This window comes from Leiobunum rupestre, chromosome 2, assembly GCF_980474605.1.
Source record: "Leiobunum rupestre chromosome 2, qqLeiRupe1.1.hap1, whole genome shotgun sequence".
Lineage (NCBI taxonomy): Eukaryota > Metazoa > Arthropoda > Arachnida > Opiliones > Sclerosomatidae > Leiobunum > Leiobunum rupestre.
The window spans coordinates 67,708,979-67,727,061 of record NC_143385.1 but is presented as its reverse complement, the minus strand read 5'-3'; the positions used below and the strand labels follow the sequence as shown (position 1 = coordinate 67,727,061).

The following is an 18,083-nucleotide window of genomic DNA, read 5'->3' as shown; positions in this document are numbered from 1 at the left end:
CGCCCTTTGTACCACCACTGGACGGGCGAAAAAGAAGAAATCAGGCGATAGTATCGGCACCTGGTATAGATAAATTGAAGCTTCTTCCTTCGCCCTTTCTTTCTCTACGCACCTACCAAAGCAGCTGGCATCATGCATTGCGGGACGCGTTACGTTTCTCTTTTCCGCCACCAGGTGGATTTAGCGCTGTACTTTCGCCAGTCGTTTGCTTGAACCAACACTGCCTTTCGATTCAAACTTAGGGTTGATAGGCTTACGCTACGATATATACCTACGACCCTACGAGCAATTTAACGTGCGAATTTTCACGAACATTGTACCCACCTAATTACAGGTCAAAAATACTGGCTGTTCAACGCCAATCACCAGGAGAAAGGTTATCCAAGACCGCTGACCGACCTGGGGCTGCCGCCAGATTTGAAAAAGCTGGATGCGGCCATCGTTTGGGGTCACAATGGGAAGACCTATTTCTTCAGCGGCAACCGATACTGGCGATTTGACGAGAGCAATGGCAAAGTGGACCCCGATTACCCCAGAAACATGGCTCTGTGGAAAGGAGTTCCTACTGATATGGACGCCGCGTTCCAACATAGAGGTACAGTTCGATTTATTTTGGAAAATCATGTATTTATTTCAACTTACAAGGAGGTGTTTATTGCCGATTTAGTTCAAAGTCGGCCGTAATGTGGACCTATATGAGATATGAAATTTCCCAAAAGGAGACGTTGCACTACCCATTCGATTTGCCATGGCAACCGAAAATGTTTTTGACCACTTACAACCAAAATAAGATTTTTCCCTTATTTTACCCAAAATTTGTTACAAATTTACCCTAAAAATGTTTCAATTTACCCAAACTTGATGAAATTTACCTAAATGTGGTCCAAATTACACATTTCGTGATTTTCAAAATTTTTCAAACCGAGAAAATCCCATGCTTTTTTAAATGGAGATTTTATTGTTTTAAGTGATCAAAAACATTTTCGGTTGCTATAGCAAAACGAATGGGTAGTGCAACGTCTCCATTTGGGAAATTTCATATCTCATATAGGTCTACATTACGCCCGACTTTGAACAAAATCGGCAATAAACACCTCGGGTACTCTCCTTGTTAGCGAGGATTTTAATAATAATAATAATAATCAGCTAGGCTAATAGCCAAGGCACCACCCTAGGCCTAAGTCATCAAGCGACTTTTAAAGCCATAAGTTCAGGTGGCCGGGTTACAATGCGTAAAAGGGACGTAGCTTTGAATCCTCCTCAAGCTGGAAGAGTAAGCTCAGCGTTGCCAGGGAAAACAGGGAAAAGTCAGGGAATTTTAAAATAGGCCTAAAAAGTCAGGGAATATCTAATTTAAAATATATCTTTTTGTATGTCCGTTATTGCTACCACAGGGATGCCACAAGTCAGTTGAAAGTCAGGGAATTTAAAAATGGGCCTATAAAGGCAGGGAAAGGTCAGGGAATTTTAAGAATTTGTAAAAAGTCAGGGAAAAGTCAGGGAATTAAATTTTATCTGGACACTTTTTGAAGGTAATTTTACAAATTCTATGATTATCATTTATTTCCGTGAAAGTTGGACTAATTTTTTCAACATTGCAATAACCTTTTTACTGAAATATAAGTACATTTAAATTTATTAACTTCTGATAAAAGTAAAATCTAAAATACAAATTTTGCCCTTAAAAAGTCAGGGAAAATCTCTTAAAACAGGTAATAGTCAGGAAATTTTAATCTGAAAATTTGTGGCAACCCTGAAGCTCCTTCCCCTTGAAATCAATCAAATCAAAATACTCATTTTCCCGACAGTTTGAGTAATGGTAATTAACCATTGTGTTAAGTAAAAATAACCAGTAAGTCGAGTATGGTTGAGGTTGGTTTTTATCAAATTCACTGGAATTAATAGTTCTTTTTATAAACTAACGTGGCCTTCTTGTTTAAATGTTGCTCTTACGTCACAGTCTCTTACTTTGACAAGCCTACGAGCGCGCGCTACAGTCGCGAGGAATATAGCTTTTTCTAGAGCGCGTGCAAATCGCTCGTGCGAAGAATACACAAATAAAGCTGGGTCTTGTGACGTAAGAGCAACATTTTAACAAGTTGGGCAAGACCACTTTTTATTTTATAAAATCAACTATTGCATTTCTAAACTTAAAAAAAATTTAATGAACTAACAATGTAACTAACTTTCTCGGGCGAACTGTCGCCTAACCCTCTCGTTGTGATCGTAGAACAGAATTCTTGAGGCTCTCAAAGCGACTGGTAAAAAGTTTCCATTATTTCAACAAGCACTATATAAACAGTAACTTACAGGCCCTGGCTCTCGGGAATATTACTCCTTGGCAATTTCCTTGAAGATGTTTTATTGAAACGTTTATTTCTCGCGTGTTTCCAACTTTTACAATCTGTAATTAACATTTCCAATTGCACAAGGATGATAAAACTTAAAGCAAGTGTCGGCTTGACGTGAATTAACTCTTTTTACAAAAGATGTCGCTAGCGTCGAAATCAAAACAAGACGCTTAAGCTACATTTTGACCCAAAAGGCGGGACATAAAAGTACCCCTCGCGTTGATTGGCTCGTTAGTAAATTTGATCATAACTTAAATTATGATAATTTTTAACAATATATTTTATAGGGGATGTATAATTTAGGTTAAAGTCCCCTAAGTAGAGTATAATTTGTCTAATTATAATAATTAGAAATGGTTCTCTGACGACTTTATTGTTTCTTAATTTTGAATTTCCTTTGCCATTAATAGATGGCACCACGCTCTCCAGTAAAGTCGTTTTTTCGAAAAATGGGATAGATTCATTGCCATCTTTAATAACAAGGGCCCTATCATAATACAGGTGGCAATGATAGGCCCGACAGTTGCTTTAAATTCCATTTCTGTATGTTCCGTTTGAAATAATGTCTCATTGAAATTGTTCCACTGAAATGTTAAACAGAGGCATACTTATGAGTTATTATTGTACATACAGTATAAATTAGTTAAGGCATAAGTAACAAAATAACAATAAGTGTGTCAATAAGCCAAAATTATCACCTAACGGATTTTCGGAGTTATCTAGGTTTAGTTTTCAGCCCAGAGCCCCCTAGTGTCGAAATATGCCTACTACCAAGGACGATAACACGCTAGTCAGTTCGAGTGCGAGTCCATGTTAAAGCTGAGTTTCCGTGTAGAAGAAAGTAGTGTTGTTATTTTTCCGGAAAAATAAAATGCGAAACATTTTCCGGAAAAATAAATGTGGAAAATTTTCCCCAAATCGGAAAAATAAAAAATTTAAACATAAATTACTTTTTAAAGGTTTTTAATGTTTTTAACTTTTTATCGATATAAAATATCTAATAACAGTAAACATACTACAAAACATGAATAGTGTTACATTGTTAATCAGTTTGAACTAGTCTAGAGGTTTAGTTTTACTTTCAGATTCGAAAAATGAGGCGAAAATGCCGCTTTATTTAAATTTGCAAACAATAGATTAGGCTAATCATGGAATGATAAAAATTTGCCGGAAAAAAGGCCTCGGTCATTTTCCGGAAAATTTTCCGACTTAAAACACTAGAAAAAACGTTCGGTCAGTAAATCAGCATTAAAACAATAGAGTGCTAGCACTTGATGCGTTTTTAAAAGTTAGTGACGTCATAGCCGTAGCTTCCGTAGTGGTTGTCATGAAAACTCGCGTTTTTTCTCAATAGACGTTTAACATTGGTGACGTCACAGGGTTTCAAGCTGCTGGCACTCTATAGGAAATGTCATATGTTATTATGTTACTTATGGTGAAGGGCGTATTTAATACGGTTTTTGGGTGTTCGAACCCCCGAACTAAAAATGAAATCCTGGATACGTCCTTAAAATAAATACCTTATAAAAAGTACTTTTAAACTTGTAATAAATATTACAATACTAAAACATTTGTAAATTTCAGGAATAACTTACTTCTTCAAAGGATTGTACTACTGGAAATTCGAGGACAAATTAATGCGCACAACGAGCGATTCGCCCAAGTTAATCTCGGATACGTGGTTCAACTGTCCGCCGCAAGGGTACCCGGGCCTGCCACCCATCAAGGGGGCTTCCCGTTCCGCGGCCAGTTCGCCTATTTTGGACGCGAGGACTCAAAATCAAAATATACTAAATTCCGTCATCTCCGTGACGTTACTATACGTATGTTTATGGTTCGCGTGACGTCACTTATTTTAAGAAAAAAAATGAGAATTAAATTTGAGAAGCCGTATTTAGTCAAGGCTTATGAAGCCAAGGCCTAAGAAGATTGAAAAAAAAAAAACAACTAAACAGACGCGATAAGGAACAATGTTTATAAAGTAATACGGATGTGTTCAACCACGTTTTTGATGGTTGAAAGGTGATAATATAATACATAAACTATTTGTCATTTAGTAAAAACTTTTTAATTATTTTTAGGAAGAAAAAAAAAGGTGCTCATTTTTTTTTTAAATTGTTACGTCTTATTTGCCCTCTGTCGACCAATTTGACAATTATTTTTATTCATATTTTTATTAAGTCGAACTAGTCCAATTTTTTTAATTCATATGTTAGTATTTAATCAATTTGAAGTGTCCAATCGCGTATTAAGATCAAGAAGATCTCACGAAAATAGTTTGTCATAAAACACGAAATTTTTGCCTTAACAGGTAAAAGTAGTCCGGGGTAGGAGCGTAAGGCTTAACGCTTGGGCTAACAGCCGAACTACTTGATCAACTACCTCTACTACTAAAGTGAAACTACAGACAAATTAAACAACCATAGTAAACTGCTTGAAAAAGTCTAAATGCCATTATGTTTTTGCACCACAACTGCAAATTTGTATTTTTTAATTCTACCTACTCTATTTGATTTAATCTTGTTATATTTTAATATAGGAACATACGATATGTATAAAAATGGGTTTTAGTTTATTTAAATTATGAAATTCATTAAGCAATAGTTATTTTAACCAAGTAAGAATCTTATGAATCTAAAAATTGCTTGGCAACCTTGCAGTTTAGTTCGTAATCTGTCCGTTGTTAAAGGGAGTATATTCTTGCTTTTAACGTTACTAGCGCCACCTAATTCTAGCTTATTTTTAACCTGTTGGCAGAAATCTGGAATTAAGTTATCTACCATAAATATGTAGCTATATACTCCCTTTAAAGCAGGGTTATTCGACTTTTACGAGGTTGAATTACAACGCTATACCAATAATATAGAAACGTGTGTCACACACTGAAACACAGTTTGGTATACGTTCTTCTTTCGACAGCGCCCTCTATTGCAGATAAATAGAAGCTTGGGAAAAATAAACGATGATAGGGTCGATAAATTATGAAAATAATTAAAATTTATTTATTTTTATGACTTAAAAATAAAAAAGTATTTTCAGTAAATATTTATTTTAAATTAAAGGTATCTTTACTCAATGGAATAGACAGGTTCCATTGACTAAAGTAAATTAAAGTACGTCGCCATCTAGCGACACCACGAAATGAATTATGGGTGCTCGCTTTTCGCTATGCAGTTTATTTATTTCAAAGTGTAATATAACCTTTTTTTAAGTCTTTTTTTTTATTATGCTCTTAATTTGAGATATCTCTTAACATGAGTCTACTACAAATAATTCTACATTCAATACACATTTTTTATATAAATATAAACTTAAACAATCGCCCTAGAAATATGTCGGTTTTTGACGCCATCGTTGATCTTTGGTGACGCCATTGATAAAGAAAGCTAACATCCATAATTCATTAGGTTTAAATTGCGACTATTAACAAGTTAATAATTAGGTTAGCTAGATGGTGTTAAAAACGGAGGGGGTATGGGGGAAAGCAAGTTTGACAAATAGGTGCCGTCCGAAATGTTAAGTAATCAAACCTCTTAAAGTTGAATAACCCTGGCAAACGTTAAATTACTGGTTTTTAAAGCAGTAAAGAGAAATGAAGGCAATTACATTAATTGCTAATTTGTGAAATTTCAAGAGACGTTTCTACGTCGCCGAAGTAATTTGTCTAAAATGGTGTTGGTATTTTTAAATAATTTTGATTTTTACCTTTTTGGAAAAAAAAAGTAGATTATTAGAATTTTAACTAGTGGTGCCATCAATAAAAATTAATTTACAAATGGAAATTTATACCAATATAATCACCATGATACTCACTCCTACTTGAAAATTATCGGTAATTTTTTACAACGGAAAATTACTGCGAAATTTCATAAACGGATTAAAAAGCAAAAAGCATAATAATAATGAGATTATTTTAAAACCACTTTAATTATGCAAATTTTCTACATAAGCAATATTTATAATGTAACCGAAGCTTTACAAAAACTGCATATTAAAAATATTTATTGATTATAAAAAAAAGAAACATTATTTTGATTTTTATATTTTATAAAGAATAAAATCGAGTTATATATTTCGTACCCAAGATCTGATATTGTAAAAAAAAGGAAATTTTACCACTGTCTGTATTTCCAGGTAATAAAATACGAAAATAAACTATTTTCATATCTAGAGACCGATTCTAGTCTAGAGTTACCGCGAATTTTATCTGTTAAAGATCGAAAATTCGTCTATAAAGGCAGATTTACTGCAGAAAGCATATTTGGTCGAGCAGACGATTCTTATATCGTTTTCCCTCCAAAATAACGTCCAGGCCCGGAAATAAGGATTTTTTTAAAGTGGTCCATAGCGACTACAAACCACTAGCGCGTCGAATTATCAAAGTGGTCCTTGAGACCACTGACCCTCGACCTAATTATTTTCATCAAGGTCCCATGCTTAAATGTTTATTTCTGATTTTATGGCTAGATTATGATTGATTTTAATATCTGGGAAATTGTAAGTGACAGCTTTTATCAATGAGTGGTCCCATTATAATTTTTATAGAAATTAAAGAATTAATAAAGTGGCCCCATTATAATTTTTATGAAAATTAAAGAATTAATAAAGTGGCCCCATTATAATTTTTATGAAAATTAAAGAATTAATAAAGTGGCCCCATTATAATTTTTATGAAAATTAAAGAATTAATAAAGTGGCCCCATTATAATTTTTATGAAAATTAAAGAATTAATAAAGTGGTCTCATTATAATTTTTATGAAAATTAAAGAATTAATAAAGTGGTCCCATTATAATTTTTATGAAAATTAAACAATTAATAAAGTGGTCCCATTATAATTTTTATGAAAATTAAAGAATTAATAAAGTGGTCCCATTATAATTTTTATGAAAATTAAAGAATTAATAAAGTGGCCCCATTATAATTTTTATGAAAATTAAAGAATTAATAAAGTGGTCCCATTATAATTTTTATGAAAATTAAAGAATTAATAAAGTGGTCCCATTATAATTTTTATAGAAATTAAAGAATTAATAAAGTAGTCCCACGGACCACTTCTCCTAGTTTATTAAATAAATAAAGTGGTCCCAGCAATTAATAAAGTGGTTTTTGACTACTAGGCTATCCTTATTTCCGAGTCTGATAACCTCGGCTTTCAAAGAATCTTCCCTGGTCAACCAAGACGCTCAGACCTTGAATATAATTTTCATAATGAATTTTTAAACGCCTGAATATACAGACGGTTGATGCCTTGACATTTGAAAATAAGTCAAATCTTGAGAGCGAAAGGCCAGGCCTAAGTAATCAAAACTTAACTCAGTTAACTGTGAAACTAAATGTAAAACATTAACTAAAAATCGTTATTTAAGAAGTGTAAAAGCCCATTCTGACATATTATACTTAATTGTCAATAAACAGTATTTAAAGAAACTAATTACTTACCAATGAATTTCATTAACGTCCAAACAAACTTTTCATCTAGGAGCAACAAGTGCTACAGGCTTGAGCTGATAGTTTTATAGGATGAACAACCATATCGTAAGTAACATTGCCGCAAAACACGATCTGGCGATTTCGTCAGATCAACGGATCGAGATCGAGATCGGAGACAATTTTTGCGTGTTCCTTTTAGATTTTTTCGTAAAATGGCAGACCAAGACGCGAAAATTCCAATAGTTCTTTTTATAAAATAACCTTGGCCATCTTGTTGAAATGTTGCCTCCCCGCTTCAGCTGTGGATCCGTTTTCTCTCCCACTGAAGAGTTTTATTCCAGGGCAACATTTCAACTAGTTGGGCAAGCGTCAAAACCATTGAGTTGGGAATATTAATCTAGAGGTCCAATCAAAACGTCGGATTTTAGTATTTCGCGAAACAAGTTTTTAAAAATAAGAATACTGTCGTCTGCTCCCATCGGCGTCCCAAATAACGAGAAAACGTTATCATTCTACCCGTGGCGCCGTCTATCTCTCAATGGTTCCTTCAAATAAGACGCGTTTTCAAGCAAAAATATTTTTTTTCTTCAAAATAATGGATGGCGCCACGGGTCATATGATAACGTTTGCTCGTCATTTTAGAGCAGACGGCACATTCGTATTTTACAAAAACTTGTTTCGCGGGGAGCAGATTTAATTGGATCTCTAGATTAATATTCCCAACTCAATGGTCAAGACATTTTATAAAATCAACTATTACTAGCAGACTAAAAACAAAAAGGGCGGGAATATGTTTATTGAATGTTCCATTTGCGGTTTTACACTAGGTGTTTTTTTTTCACTTATCCGGCGACAAAAAGTGTAAAGCTTTTACCCTAAGACGTTTTATTGGCCTGTTCTCGGGGTAAGATTTACCCTGTCCCGAATTTTGTTCGCTTGTTCCAGAGCTCTAAGGTTACACTTTTTACTCCTCCTCGAAAGGAGGTGTAGAGGGACTAATCTAGCTTTGTCGTCTGCTTAAATTTCGTTTCACGAAAACATGACGTACAAGCTTTTTATAAGTAACCTTTAACCTTTAACTACTCCCTTCTTACTCCAAATCGTTTTTTTCGTCAAGACAGAATTGAAGTAAAATGACGTCATATGGCTACACTTTTTAACCTGTTCAAAAAACCCAGAACAGGCGAAAAACACCACCTATTAGTCGATTGGGGTGAGACCTATGACGTCAGAGACAGATTCGGAGTGAATCTCGAGAAATCAAATGGAAAACGCTATGAGTTACGTAATGGATGTTATTCCTATTTCCTCCAAGCGGCGGAATTTGGAAGCTGCTGAATAGAATTGGGGAAGCAGACGATATTTTAATAAGGTTTCCATCAGGGTGAGAAATAACGATTTTTTTTAAACTCGACCTGTGGCTAGTAGAGCCTAGATAGTTTAATTAAAAAACTGGCCACTGGCCACTTACCATTTGTAACCTTAAAAATCAGGCTTTCATAATTTAATGAACTAAAATATTGAAGGGAAAAAACTTTGAATTAATTAAGTGGTCACCAGGGCCACGAACACCCCAAGCATTTAATTTTTAAACTGGCCCAGCTAATTTTTAAACTGGAGATTGGCCTGTGATAGTGACTTATTTCTCACACTGGATTCCATGCACTGATCTTTCTTTTACATCAAAAAATGGTTGGCAAAACTGTTATTCAATGACTGAAAAAAGTACATGGAAACCCTGTTAAAACATCGTCTGCTTCCTCAATTCTATTCATCAGCTTCCAAAATCCGCCACTTGGGGGGAAAATGAATAAAATTTAAAATGTGCAACCCCGGAAACGGTTTGTGGATCGAGTCAACCACAAGCGTCTGTCTCCTGATTGGCTGAAACGATGACGTAGAACGCGGAAAAGCACCGCTCATCCTAGCCCCAGGTGGTAGCAAGGGTAATGATATCATTCAATATTAAAGGGCCACACCAGCGTTTGAAAAATCTGGGTCAAAATCCGGTAGCTTCACCTCTTGTGTATCACGTGATAGCATATTCTAGAACTTTTCGGAGCTCGCGCAGCAAACCAGTAAAATTCAAAATCCAGTGGGGCCCTTTGATGATTGAAATGAATATATTCATGACAAAATTAAATACCGGACGTTTATAATAAACCTGTAGGTATTCATTTTAAACTTCTAATAATACTTAGTCAATCAGAAAAATTCAAATATAGATGGCACCAAGGAGTAACAAACACAAGGAGAACGCAGCTAGCCTTTAAACACGCTAAGGCAGTGTTGTGTACAAATTTCATTGGACGAACATTTACGCTGAACGTTTTACGGGTGGGGGCAAGACAATTTACGAATTTCCGACGGCAGCAGGCGCTAAAGCGTCCAACCAATAAAAATTGTACCGAAAAAAATGCACTACTTTTGACGGGTTGCGTTCTCCTTGTGTGGGGTGCTGTGTTTGTTGCTCCTAGATGGCCCTAGCCTCAGGGTCTAGGTCTCTGCAGTAAGTTTGATAGTTTAGTGGCCAATAAAGATCTAGATAACATGAGCTAACAAAGTTCAACACGACAAAAAAAATCATGTCATTCCGAAAAAAGGATCACCTGGAAATATTTGGTGAAAATTAAGTGTGTTTTTAGTATTGTTTTCAGACTGAGGAAATTATACTTGTTACAAAAACGGAATTCATTTTAGGCCTATATTGAATGGCATGTAATTATTACAAAAAGCAGAAAATTAATCTGATTCAGGCAATAATTTTAACACAATGAAGAAATATCTGCTTCGATAAAACGAGTGAATCTCGATGATATCTGATCGGAAAATCGAATCACGGCGGGGTTAACTATATTTATCTGTATTTGTCTTAAGCAGCGTTCAGACTATGTGAAAATATTACGTTTGCGTCGATCATGTCGGTTCTTTCGATTTCTTACACCGTTCAGACTTCTCAACAGATACTTTAAATTTTCGCGCGTGTCGTTTACATTTTTGCATTTCGTTGCCCTCAAAAAGTTCATAGCAGACAATTAGCCTTATGCCTCATCAGCGCTGACTCTAGGTAGTGGCGACCTTTAGAACCATCGAAATACTATAATCAATCAGAGGTGGATAAAAATTATTTCAATTTTTATGCCGTTATTACTGAGTTCTGATTGGATGAACAATCACTTTTTATGTTAATCTATGTGCAAGGTTGGTTCCTTTCTGAACAGTGAAATGAACGAACCGACGGGACCAACATAACCGAAACGACACCACCGATGCTAACGTAATATTTTCACATAGTCTGAACGCAGCTTTAGTCAATAAGACTATCCCTTTAAGTGTGTATTCTTGTGACGTATTAGTCTAAGCCCCGCCTTATACGAATGACGTTTGATGACGATGAACGACCGAATTTTTTTATCGCGAGTTGTGCCAGTGGCCATTTTGTCTAACACAATTTTGGAAGTTTAGCTTTGTTCCTAAGCCTTGGCAGATAACTGGTGAAAATGTCTAAATGCGCAATACTAGGTTGTGGTAATAGAAATATTTTTCGCATATTAGTGCAGGCGTTGTTGTCAAAAAAAAAAGGGTTCCGCTTTGATGCTCTGTAAAAAGCGATTTAACTCTAGATTATAATATAAGGGTCATTATCAAAAAATAAAACCAATGTTACCACTTTGGCAGGTCCGTTTAAGGGGGTGAAAATGGGGGATGAAATTTCACTTTTCGGAAAATGGTTTTTAATTTATTTTAAAGCAACTAATTAACTAAAAAAATTGCTCTAAATGGCATTTGTTTACTAAAAGTGTGGCGCATTTATGGTAATTTTTGGAAATCGCTCAGTGGCGTCGTTTAGGAGGGCCGCGTCATAACTCTCATCCCCCCTTTTCTTAAATCTCATTCATGGCCGGTGGTAACAATTATATATATTTAAAAAATAAATGCTTGCAATATTTACTTAACATAGTCTTCGGTGCTTTCAAAAACATATAGCATTACTCTTTAGGCTTACTAATAACGTTTCTAGAATTTTTTTTTAAGATACCCCCTCAAATCATAAATCTCGCCACTCATGAGAAATAATTTATTTTGTTTTAGGTTTTTTTATTACTATTGAGTTATAATATTGCAGTATCAAATACATATAGTTAATAACCAATACTACTCGAGATGTAGAAATTAGTAAAAAATAATTAACATCACAAAAAGTACTTTTTAATTTCTATCAGGTACGTAACGCGATTGACTATTTACATATATTGTGATCATTTTGGGGAAAAAAGACTTAAAAAAAAAGGAAATTTGTTCCAGTCGAAAAACATCAAGAAAATATCTATTCTTCTTCGTCGACAGATATCTCAAAATTCAATATTGGAACATTTTGGCAATTATCAGCGCAAATAATTTATCATTATTTGGCCCATGCAGTAACATAGCCATCTGAATACAGTAAAATGGGTACTTTCAAAGTGATTAATCATCATACTGGTACAGGATTGCCACAAAAATTTGAGATTCAAACTCCCTGACTTTTACCAGAAGTTAGTAAATTCGAATGGACTTATATTTCAGTAAAAAGGTTATTGCAATGATGTAACATTTTCAAGAAAATGAATGATAATCATAGAACTTGCCATAGATCTAGAGTAAAATTACCATCAAAAAGGGGTCAAGATAAAATTGAAATCCCGGACTTTTCCCTGAATTTTTACAAATTCTTGAAATTCCCCGACTTTTTAGGCCTATTTTTGAATTACCTGATTTCCCTGACTTGTGGCAACCCTGTGGTAGAAATAATGGACAACATACACAAAGATATATTTTAAACTATATGTTTATTGTAAAAAAGTGGTAAAAAATTTGGCTAGTTGATAAATACTAAAAAATTAACACTCAAAAGAAAAAAAGATACAAAATTTTCCAGCTGTTTAAAAAAGCTCTCGTTCTTACATTTGTGCGCCACTTTGAAAACCCAAAACAAGGCGAACATTAAGATATGTTTTTGTATTTGGCAATGATTTTTTCAACTTTCTCAAAACATTCGACAAAACAGTCATTTTCTAAACCGTGTTTGACATAATGATGTAAATAAGCTCCGGAATGGTACATCCTCCACGCTTTGTCCACCATCATGTCCAGTTGCGGCAAGATACTTTGGCTGTTGGTGGCCAACGTGGATGAGCGACTGAGTTGAAATAAAGGCAACGGGTGGTAAAAAGCGTTTACTCTGTGTTCTTCAGGCATCCAACTTGCGTAACGCAAAGATTTCAGTAGAGATACGTCAACGTTCTTTGACTCTGAACCTCTGAGGATCAATAGATTGGCCAAATGGGTGTTGTACTCTGAAATGTTTAAAGGATGTACTGTAATTAGAGCAATGTTTTCCATATGAAGAGGTGGTTTTAGCTGACCTTTTGTGTTTTGGATTGCTAGAGAGCGATGCAGAGATTTGATTAGTGATGGCCAAGAGTAGGAACTAAAGGCTGCCGAACTGTCCTTCTCCTGAGGCATTGATAGTAAACGTACCAGTTTGAAACTGGGATGAGAGCCCAATTTGCATAGAATATCAGCTAATATTTAAGAAAATTTAGTGTACAAATAATTTTGTTCAAGGAATAATTTGGTAAACCTGATATTTTTATTAGTCTACTTTGTTTTTGTCAACGTCATAGCTTTTGAATCAGCTGGACCAGAGTTTTTTATTGGGCCTGATATTTCTTCAATCGGCCTGATATTTTTTTTAAATGGACCCGATATGTTTTTTCCGATGGTCCCGATATGTTTTTCCGATGGTCCCGATATGTTTTTCCGATGGTCCCGATATGTTTTTCCATGGGCCCGATATGTTTTTCAACGGGCCCGATATGTTTTTCAACGGGCCCGATATGTTTTTCAATGGACCCGATATATTTTTCAATAGGCTCGATATGTTTTTCCGATGGGCCCGATATATTTTTTCGATGGGCCCGATGTTTTTCCGATGGTCCCGATATGTTTTTCGATAGTCCCGATATGTTTTTCAACGGACCCGATATGTTTATCCGATGGGCCCGATATATTTTTTCGATGGGCCCGATGTTTTTCCGATGGTCCCGATATGTTTTTCGATAGTCCCGATATGTTTTTCAATAGGCTCGATATGTTTTTCCGATGGGCCCGATATATTTTTTCGATGGGCCCGATGTTTTTCCGATGGTCCCGATATGTTTTTCGATAGTCCCGATATGTTTTTCGATAGTCCCGATATGTTTTTCAATGGGCCCGATATGTTTTTCAATAGGCCCGATATGTTTTTCAACGGACCAGATATGTTTTTCAACGGACCAGATATGTTTTTCAACGGACCCGATATATTTTTCAATAGGCTCGATATGTTTTTCCGATGGTCCCGATATGTTTTTCGATGGGCCCCGATATGTTTTTCAATGGGCCCGATATGTTTTTCAATAGGCCCGATATGTTTTTCAACGGACCAGATATGTTTTTCAACGGACCAGATATGTTTTTCAACGGACCCGATATATTTTTCAATAGGCTCGATATGTTTTTCCGATGGTCCCGATATGTTTTTCCGATGGTCCCGATATGTTTTTCGATGGGCCCCGATATGTTTTTCAATGGGCCCGATATGTTTTTCAATGGGCCCGATATGTTTTTCGATGGGCCCGATATGTTTTTCGATGGGCCCGATATGTTTTTCGATGGGCCCGATATGTTTTTCGATGGGCCCGATATGTTTTTCGATGGGTCCGATATGTTTGTCCGATGGGTCCGATATGTTTGTCCGATGGTCCCGATAGGTTTTTCAACGGACCCGATATATTTTTCAATGGTGCTGATATGTTTTACAATGGTCCCGATATTTTTTCAAAAAGAGAGACTGACAGACAAATAGATAATAACAATAAACCCACCAAAATTAGCTTGCCTCTTTTCATCATAGCTACTGAGATACAAACTAGCCATCTGCCTGGCCCCAATCACGTTCAGGTGTTTCAGGTCAACCTCCTTCATGGAAAGAGATTGAAGGCAGCAACGATGCAAAAGATCATTCTCGAGTAAACAAATGGAATCGGACACGTCTTGCAAATGACCCAAGGTCAAGAGTGCGTTGTAATTCTGAACAGTGACCTCTCCATTACTAAAAGGCCATACCACCTACAACAAAAAACAATTAAAAGATGTATAAAAACTAATTTGAAAAACGCAGACCGTTAAATAATTACTTGGTTTAATTATATTTCTTCCCCAAACGGCCAAACATAATGAAAATTCCACCCACAATATATAAATGGCAATTAAGCTAATTTACATTTTTGTTAAAATGGGGAAAGTACGCGTTGGAAAAAACCCGGAGAAAAACAATTTATAAAGTTAAATATTTTAGGCTGCACCTGTCTTAATTCACATTTCTATAATAACAAATTATAATTACACTGTTACGTTAGACGAAACTTTATGGAAAGGTTAAAATAAATACCAACCTGATTTATTAACGGAGTATGTGAGAAGTTTTCTTTAATAGTTTTCGTTATAAATGTTCCCAAACCACTGCCAGTGCCACCAGCGCATGACATTATCACTAAAAAACCACCTAGATAGTCGCATTGTTCTACTTCTTTATGAATAATGTTTAGAATGTTGTCTTTAGATGGAATTCCATGTCTGTAATAACCGTAAGCCCAATTATTTCCGGCTCCTTGTTTTTTATGAAACACATTTTGAGCGGAGTATTTCCACTTTCCCGTTAAAATTGATGATTCTTGGACTTGATTGACAACTTTTGGCTCTGTATCTATTAGTATCGCTCTAGGAATGAGTTTATTTTCATTTTCAGAGAATTTAAAGAACCTAAAATAGATTATATTGTATTTTTGGCATACAAAGGCTTACAAATATTTTCAAATATCCCACCTGTCTCCAAGTTCCTGTTTGTAGGCGGCGACGGTACAAACACCGGAAGCGTCTTCAACATTGCCATGCCCATTTTTAGGCCTGTTAGCGCAGCTTTCTACTTGAACTTCCGAACAAATTTCGTTGAAAAAATCAAACCCTAACTGGTTCCCGCACTGCCCTACTTGAACCACAATGATAGTCATCCATTAAACTTAATTACACTTAAATTAAAATAAAACAAAATAGCGATTCAATCGCATAAGCGGCCAACTGTCAAACGCCTCTCATAATCATACTTGCCGCTGTGATTCACCCACGCATAATAAAATTTATCGAATAAGATTTTTGGCGTGCAGAAACAAATACCAATAGAAGGCGCCACATACGCCTTTGATTACATTTCTTTTACTTTAAAATGGCTTCCTTCAGTATTGTAAGCCTCTTAATGAAGAACTGTGGATCTAAATTAATCATAAATAAAATTAATTTGGTAATTACTAACTGTCAGTTGTAAAATGTAGTAAATATTGCCTGTTATAATTATTTAAATTTACAGCTAGAAGTTTTGAAAGCCAATTTCACCATTGGAGTACCATGCTATACCAAAGCACATAAAATAAGGGTAAAAATACCAGTCGAAGTACCAGAAGAACGGTATAACAAACGTATTAAGGGCATTGGTTCCTTTCAATCTATTGTTGATAAAGGGTAATTTATAAAAAAATTATAGCTTACACTAGGTTAAGTAATGTACAATTATTATAAATTAGATTCAGTCAACCTATAAAAGAGTACAATCCACCTCCAAATGTTGAAGATATTATAATCAACGCGTTTCAAAACGTATCAAACTTAAAAATATCAGGAAATATTGCAGAGCTGTCTCTAAGTGATCCATTAATTAAATTTAGGGTAATGAAAAATATAATTCCTAAATATTAATAGATAACTGACATTTTGGCTTATTTACAGGTATTAACGAAGTGTGTTAAAATATTTAATCACGATATTCCCAGCTCTATTTTGCATACCCTGAATACTGCCCAAGATTTGGTGGAATACTACTCAAAACCAGTCGAAGGTTTGGTTTCTTACGACCAAATGATTCGCGAACAAGAGCAAGACAAACTTCCCAAGAACTTGCACGTGATACCTAACCCAGTTAGATTTGACCCCGAAACGGACACCTTTTTCAATGGCATTTCGGCTTTCCCAAATTCCCCATCGGTAGTTGCCAGTTTAAAGCATCAAAAGAAGTATAAAGGACATAACAAAAAATATAAATGGCCTGATGTGTAGTCATCACATTTTATAGTGTAATAAATAATAATTAGTCATAAATATACCTATTCTATTATGCTACAAAATTAAGAGATGACACAAAACAATATTGGCTCGGATAATATTTCACAGAACAATTACTAATTAGTTTAGGGACATTAACCTTTTCACTTTGTTCCAAACTACAGGGAGGCTAGATGGTCCCTAATTCAAATATAACTCCATTAAGTTTTATATTAAAAAATTTGAAGTCCAAATTTAAGAACTCATCATTATGTCGCTTAATTTCTTATTTCAATCTCCATGGCACGACAATTGACGTAATTTCAGTTGAAAACATTTAACAGGAACGTGCAAAATATGTAGGTATTAAGGAATACTGGCCCCACGGTTAGGCAGAATAGTAAAAGCCTTAAGCTTTTAACCGTAATTTGCTGTCTGTGTCCATGGTTAGGTGGAAAAAGCATAATAATGGTGCCACCACTGATTATTGGAAAAAAGTCGAGGCATCAGTAGAAGAATAGGACGAGTCATAACTAAATCATTAATAACATAATGTCTAAAGTAAGAGTTTGGGTAGCAGGCTAGCGAGTTACTCTCGCAGTCTAGTATTAGGCTGATTACTGGCCACTGCCCTCTCAACAGGCATCTTCATCTGATTGTAGTGTCAACTACTCGGCTTGGTATGCATCAGCTGGAAACTTATAAAGTTTCTGATATCTCGGTTAATCAGATATTTTGGTTATCTTCCGAGATAGGGCTCTTTTTAGTCTTAGGTTAGAGGTAGCACAATGGACCTCTATTCGAAGTGTTTGGCTGGGCTTAGACTGCCTCCCCTTCTGTTAAACATTAACATTTAGTTAAGAGTTTGTACAAAAAATATCACACAATCCTTATAAGTATAAATATATTTATTAAAGATACAAAAACAGTTATAGTATAATTACATTATTTAACTTAGTCATTTTATTTTTAATATTGACTTTTATTGAGTCAATATTAAAAATATTTATATTACATTTCTCGTTTTTTAAAACTAGGTTAGCACAGATAATGTTCTAGTCTTTTTTAGAGGCTTTCCCAAATATACCTCTCTTGGAAGATTTTTCTGGTCCTCCCTATTCATTAA

At 35.1% G+C, this 18,083-nt stretch overlaps 4 protein-coding genes across 6 annotated transcripts in view; 2 read left to right on the top strand and 2 right to left on the bottom strand.

Moving 5' to 3' along the window:
- LOC149958852 (stromelysin-1-like) overlaps nucleotides 1–6,391 on the top strand; it is a 127,131-nt gene extending 120,740 nt beyond the window's left edge. The window contains exons 7-9 of one of the 2 annotated variants that reach the window (XR_016478568.1): nucleotides 335–595; nucleotides 3,936–4,373; nucleotides 4,437–6,391. Coding sequence is in view for 1 of the 2 variants with exons in the window: in XM_090166251.1 (XP_090022377.1) it covers nucleotides 335–595; nucleotides 3,936–4,195 (521 nt within the window). In the remaining variant the exon portion in view is untranslated. Of the gene's footprint in view, nucleotides 1–334; nucleotides 596–3,935 lie in introns of both variants that reach the window. The other variant, XM_090166251.1, reaches the window with a different exon arrangement.
- Nucleotides 6,392–12,593: 6,202 nt separating this feature from the next.
- On the bottom strand, nucleotides 12,594–15,995 carry LOC149958851 (tubulin delta chain-like). Of its 2 annotated transcripts, XM_090166249.1 has the most exons (6): nucleotides 15,692–15,995; nucleotides 15,262–15,628; nucleotides 14,692–14,935; nucleotides 13,189–13,347; nucleotides 13,004–13,119; nucleotides 12,594–12,935 (listed from the first exon to the last, which is right to left on the bottom strand). In XM_090166249.1, exons 1-6 carry the CDS (start codon nucleotides 15,874–15,876, stop codon nucleotides 12,831–12,833), a joined length of 1,176 nt encoding a protein of 391 aa, XP_090022375.1. In that variant the 5' UTR covers nucleotides 15,877–15,995; the 3' UTR covers nucleotides 12,594–12,830. The 2 variants fall into 2 exon arrangements, with proteins under 2 accessions (XP_090022375.1, XP_090022374.1); XM_090166248.1 differs by having other exon boundaries at nucleotides 12,594–13,119.
- A 43-nt stretch (nucleotides 15,996–16,038) lies between these two features.
- On the top strand, nucleotides 16,039–17,014 carry mRpL50 (mitochondrial ribosomal protein L50). The gene is made up of 4 exons (XM_090166250.1): nucleotides 16,039–16,163; nucleotides 16,230–16,381; nucleotides 16,444–16,585; nucleotides 16,646–17,014. The coding sequence occupies exons 1-4, from the start codon at nucleotides 16,089–16,091 to the stop codon at nucleotides 16,970–16,972; spliced, it is 696 nt and encodes a 231-aa protein (XP_090022376.1). The 5' UTR covers nucleotides 16,039–16,088; the 3' UTR covers nucleotides 16,973–17,014.
- Nucleotides 17,015–17,891: 877 nt separating this feature from the next.
- Nucleotides 17,892–18,083, bottom strand: part of hob (bridge-like lipid transfer protein family member hobbit) — a 47,249-nt gene continuing 47,057 nt past the window's right edge. Inside the window, exon 47 of the mRNA XM_090166247.1 lies at nucleotides 17,892–18,072. Coding sequence (XP_090022373.1) covers nucleotides 18,013–18,072 — 60 coding nt within the window. The 3' untranslated portion in view covers nucleotides 17,892–18,012. The remainder of the gene's footprint in view (nucleotides 18,073–18,083) is intronic.